Source organism: Thamnophis sirtalis, unplaced genomic scaffold (genome assembly GCF_051295495.1).
Source record: "Thamnophis sirtalis isolate CommonGarterSnake01/CBP01778 unplaced genomic scaffold, rThaSir2_p1.2 scaffold_4, whole genome shotgun sequence".
In the NCBI taxonomy this organism is placed as follows: domain Eukaryota; kingdom Metazoa; phylum Chordata; class Lepidosauria; order Squamata; family Natricidae; genus Thamnophis; species Thamnophis sirtalis.
The window spans coordinates 24,171,380-24,177,171 of record NW_028261384.1 but is presented as its reverse complement, the minus strand read 5'-3'; the positions used below and the strand labels follow the sequence as shown (position 1 = coordinate 24,177,171).

Here is a 5,792-nt window from a genome sequence, read left to right as displayed (position 1 = left end):
CCTGGAAACCGGTTCGAGGGAGAGAGGGCTTGAGGGATTGCCACAAATGGTCAGGCTGCAGCGGTGGCGGAAGAAGAGGCGGCGGTGGCCGCAGCAGCAGCAACAAGAGGCAAAGAGCAGCTGGATTTTCTGCGCTCTGCCCGGCGGTGGAGAAAGGGTTGGCGGCGCAGTTGAAGAGTGCGCGGCGGCAGCAGCAGCTGCTGAGCTGGCTCCCTCCTGCCTTTCCTTCATGAGTCTCAAGTTTGCGCTGGCAGGAGATCTAAAGCGCAGCAGCAGCAGAAGCAGCCCGGCGGGCCGGGAAACGCCGTCGATCGAGGCAGCGAAGGCGAGAGGCGCCAGCGAAGTATGGCCGAGAAGTGGAGTCGCCAAGTTTGCAGCGGAGCAAAAGCAGCCTCGCCTTCAGCAGGGGGTAGCCGGGCCCTAGGGCGCTCTCCGTGGCTTCTCCTGCTGTTGGCGGTGCTGCTAGTGTGGACGGAGGCTCCGATGCTTTCCGCGCGGGGCCAGGCGCCACCTCAGCCGGAGTACAACGGCGAGCGTGGTATCTCCGTGCCGGACCATGGCTATTGCCAGCCCATCACCATCCCGCTGTGCACGGATATCGCCTACAACCAGACCATCATGCCCAACTTGCTGGGTCACACGAACCAGGAGGACGCGGGTCTGGAGGTGCACCAGTTCTACCCGCTGGTCAAAGTGCAGTGCTCGGCGGAGCTCAAGTTCTTCCTGTGCTCCATGTACGCGCCCGTCTGCACCGTTTTGGAACAGGCGTTGCCTCCCTGCCGCTCCCTCTGCGAGCGGGCGCGCCAGGGTTGCGAAGCGCTCATGAACAAGTTCGGCTTCCAGTGGCCGGACACGCTGCGCTGCGAAAAATTCCCCGTGCACGGCGCCGGAGAGCTGTGCGTGGGCCAGAACACCTCCGAGCGCGGTACGCCCACTCCCTCTTTGGGACCCGAGTTTTGGACCAGCAATCCTCAACTCAGGCCCGGGGGCGGCGGGGGCGGCGGAGGGAGCCACCTGGCGGACCGGGCGGGCAGGTTCAGCTGCCCCCGGGTGCTCAAAGTACCTTCCTACCTGAATTACCGCTTCCTGGGCGAGAAAGATTGCGGAGCTCCCTGTGACCCTGGACGGCCCCATGGGCTGATGTATTTTGGGCAGGAGGAGCTGCGCTTCTCGCGGACCTGGATTGGCATCTGGTCTGTGCTGTGCTGCGCCTCCACCCTCTTCACAGTTCTCACCTACCTAGTGGATATGAAGCGGTTCAGCTACCCCGAGAGACCCATAATCTTCCTCTCGGGGTGCTACACTGCCGTGGCTGTGGCCTACATTGCAGGGTTTCTGTTGGAAGAGAAAGTGGTGTGTAACGAGCGCTTTTCTGATGACGGCTCCCGAACTGTAGCCCAAGGCACCAAGCGTGAAGGGTGCACCATCCTGTTTATGATGCTGTATTTCTTTGGTATGGCCAGTTCCATCTGGTGGGTCATCCTGTCTCTTACCTGGTTCCTGGCTGCAGGCATGAAGTGGGGCCACGAGGCCATTGAGGCTAACTCACAGTACTTCCACTTGGCCGCTTGGGCTGTGCCAGCCATCAAAACCATCACTATCCTGGCCTTGGGGCAGGTTGATGGCGATGTGCTGAGCGGTGTCTGTTTTGTGGGCATCAACAATGTAGATGCTTTGCGTGGCTTCGTGCTGGCACCTTTGTTTGTGTACTTATTTATTGGTACTTCTTTTCTCCTGGCTGGATTTGTGTCTCTTTTCAGAATTAGAACTATTATGAAGCACGATGGCACCAAGACAGAAAAACTGGAGAAGCTAATGGTGAGGATTGGGATCTTCAGTGTTCTGTATACAGTGCCTGCCACTATAGTGATTGCCTGTTATTTTTATGAGCAAGCATTTAGGGAACAGTGGGAAAGGAGTTGGTTTGCTCAAAGCTGCAAGAGCTATGCCATCCCTTGCCCCAGTAACTACCATCACCCCCCAATGAGCCCAGACTTCACGGTCTTCATGATCAAATATCTCATGACCCTAATTGTGGGAATCACTTCAGGCTTCTGGATCTGGTCTGGAAAAACACTCAATTCCTGGAGGAAATTCTATACCAGACTTACCAACAGCAAACAAGGAGAAACTACAGTGTGAAGCTCAACATCAGCTTGTTGTTCACACATCAACTTTGTTGTTTCTCCACAGCCTGACCAGAGATTGGAAGATCAGGAATAGAGAGAGAGAGAGAAATGTACACGCCCTGAAATCATCTAGGTCAGAATTTTTTTCTCCCCAGCCCACAGAAAACCAATCCTAAGAAAATTCATAGAGGCACATACTATTCCCCTTGTCTTCATCTGGATTAAATTTGCCCTGAAAGTTGGAAATGTGATTTTGAGATTGTTGTAAATAGTCTCTGTAAGATTTTGTAAGTATGTTTGTATTTAAGTTGCAAAGCTTTTTCGTACATATTTAAAACATTTTTAAATTCCTTTTTAAAGACTTTTCTGTTTTAAAACACAAGAAAACAAATATTTTATGTTGGGTGCAGCATTGAAAAATTAGAAGTTAAAAAACCTTTTTCTTGTAAATCCAAGATTAGAATTTTAATTGACCCTAATGTTAGAGCCATTTTCAACCAGGAACCATTGGTTTCAGGAAACCTGCCTACTAGCTTGTTGGTAGCACAGTTAATGGGGTTTGTGTTGCACACCAGCTGCAGAAAAAGAGTGGACCAATCTTTCCTCAGTGTAACCTGAAGAGGAAAGAAAACAAGCCATTCTACCTGTTGTAGAAACATTGTGGGAGGAGCTTGCAGAAGAGAACTGTCTCACCTAACTACATATTTTGTCCTTGTGGAAGAAAATGCTCAAGCCAGCAAAAGGGTGCTTTCTAAGCTATGTTTAAAGTTGTGTCCCATGAAGGTGCAGAATAGAATATCTGAAGTCAAGTATTCTTACCATCTCCCATATATATTTCATAGATTTTAAGGAACTGTAACTTTTCCTCTAACTTTGTAATATATTGAGCTTACAATTTGCTTTGTATCTTCTGTAGAAATAAGTCTCTTGGCTGTTGTTATTAACACTGCAGTGAGCAAGAAGGCTGCTGTCTTTTTTTTAAATTGTAATTCGATACTCCAGTTATTAGCATTGTTCTGAACAATGTTTCCTTGGTAGATTTTCCCCCCTTAATGAATTTGCTGAAAAAAGAACTGCTGAAAAGGCTTTTTCAAATCAGTTCAGTGTGGTCAATAATAAAGGTTTAGGGGAATAAACAGAGCAAAAACTCTCAGCAAGTTGGATTCTTTGCATTTTTGAAATATGTTTGACATTGACATTTTTATTTCTGCAAATCTTTATAACTGTTGAGTTTCATTCCTTTGTGTTAATAGCTGGCCAGAAAGAAGGATGATTTATGCTACCAGAAAGGGGTGGGGGAAATGTTTGAAACCCGAAAGAATCAACAGCCTGATGTTTCAGTGTAGTCATTTATATGTAAATCTGCAAAAACTGTCTATGATTGGTTGATAGTCTCTCTATAAACTGCTACAGCTCATACTTCTGTAATAGGTTTATACAAGATGTGTCAGTTTTCAGTGGCAAACTCATTTTCATATTTAATCGTTTCTGTGACACAACAGACTTGTTACTCTAATGATGTATCATTTCAAACTTTTTATTTACATTCCTGCCAAAAATATAATCTGTGACTAATCATATCCTAAAATGAATAACTGTGTCAATTTGATACACATTTATTTGTGTTCACTATGTCAAAATCGTTTATATTTATAGAACAATAGAAGTTTATATATAAATATATAAGAATACCTATTTTAATTTTTTAAATAAATTGTTTTGTACAGAATTATTTTGTTCTTTTAAAATTATTTACAGACATTTCATTAGCACCAATTGCACCTATTTAATACTAGAATTTAAGGTTGTTTTTTAAATGCCCACATTATATAGTATTTTTGTCTTAATTCTGTTGGTTAATGTAGATGCCCTAGATTGCAGTAAGTATATAGGAAATGAAAGCAGAATAGCTGATGGTATCACTGCAGTAAAGCTTATAGCTTATAGTAGATTGTATCTTTTAAAAGACTGATTGAAAGGAGCTGCTGCTTCGGTATAATAAATGTAGAAAATAATCCAGCTGTTTGATAAGTCTACCTGAGTGTTGTACAAAACTATAAACACATATGCAGTAACATGACACAAAAACTTTAATAGACATTAAAAATGATAGCACAATTAAAAAGAGAGAGATACCTAACTAGATTAATTTTTCTTTACTATACCCTGAGTTCATGATTCTAAAATGGCAAAATGAATTTGATTGTAGCTCTGTAAATGTTAGTATATATATATGAAGTGACCTTAAATTTATTGGATATGTCACTCTGTTCAGGTGAATTTTACAGTTTTAACTGAATAGCATGCATTTGACCTTTTTTATTCAATGCTAAATATATGCATATGGACAGAAAAGAAAAACTCATTGATGATTTTACGCCTGGAAAATGTGATTTCAGAACAATGACTTGATATGTCAGAACTTTAAATCTTATTTTCGCTCAACACTTTTTAGTGCAGTTATTTTTATATTTTTACTGTTATTTACATACACATATTTCAAATGCCTTATTTAGTACAAAGATATAATGTGTATTTTTGCAGGCATCAAAAGCTAAACTCATCTTGGGGACAATTATTTTTTTTCCCTAAAAATCATTATTTCACCACTGATTTAAAAATACAAGAGAGATGACAAGAATTTAGAGAAAATGCTATTGGTTCTATGGGGGAACATTTTGCTTCCTCATTTTAAAAGTAAGCTATTTAGATTTAAAGAATGAGAACTTGTATTCTTCAACAATTTGTTTGATGTGGAGTGGAAAAATAGTTTATTTTTTTGTCAGATTTTTAGACTAAGGAGAAAACCATTAATTTCTCATCCCACCAGAGTAGTACTGTTGAAGATAAAAACTATTTTTAACTACATCTTTTATATTTTTAGCCAGTTTTGGTCTAGTGATTAAGGCACTAGGCTAGAAAGCAAAAGAATATGAGTTCAAGCCACGAAAGCTAACTGTGTCACTCTCTCTCAGTTCAACTCATCTCCCAGGGTTGTTTTAGGAAAATAAGAAGAGGGAGGTGTATTGGATATATTTGCCTCCTTGAGTTATTTGTAAAAATAATAAAGGGTTAAAAATAAATGAATAATAATTTTACAATCTTCAATGAGATTGCATTTACTATGAAGGGGAACATTTAATACCTTACTAGTCTTCCTGGGAAATCAAACATAAGGTTCATTTGTAACATTGCTTGTGGCTGCAGTTTTAGACCTTGGGTAAATTTAATTGCATTCAGTGGAATTATTCTTGAGTGAATGCATAACAGAATTGTATCACAATGCAATAATTTTCTAGCAAAGAATATATAAACCTCACACCACTGCCTATTGCAAATCCCATTCATTTCAGTCAGCCTCCTCCTATGGGATGTAGCTTTTGTTTCTATGAAAAAAGAAAACTGCCAGAACTCTTTGCTCCCATCCTAACCATCAACCTGGATTTTACACATTTCCATATTTCATTGGAATTAAAACAGCAAATCTTCCTCATTTTAAAAAAAGAATGTAAAAAATTTCTTGCAAATAAAGTGAGGTTGGATGTAAAGTAATTTGATGTTTGAAAAAAGAAATTGTATGAATGGATGTAAAAACACTGACCTCCCCTCAAAAACTGAGGGAGAAGGGAATAATTCATATGCCAATGTTCTTAAGTGCAATTG

The 5,792-nt window shown here is 41.5% G+C and overlaps 1 protein-coding gene across 1 annotated transcript; it reads left to right on the top strand.

Moving 5' to 3' along the window:
• The first annotated feature begins 212 nt into the window (after positions 1-212).
• FZD1 (frizzled class receptor 1) lies at positions 213-4,358 on the top strand. Its single transcript, XM_014052754.2, has one exon. The coding sequence runs from the start codon at positions 346-348 to the stop codon at positions 2,140-2,142; it is 1,797 nt and encodes a 598-aa protein (XP_013908229.2). The 5' UTR covers positions 213-345; the 3' UTR covers positions 2,143-4,358.
• Positions 4,359-5,792: the final 1,434 nt, after the last annotated feature.

What these genes read in the sequence shown, in the direction of transcription:
- FZD1 (XM_014052754.2), top strand. Translation starts at nt 346, where the DNA reads ATGGCCGAGAAGTGGAGTCGCCAAGTTTGCAGCGGAGCAAAAGCAGCC.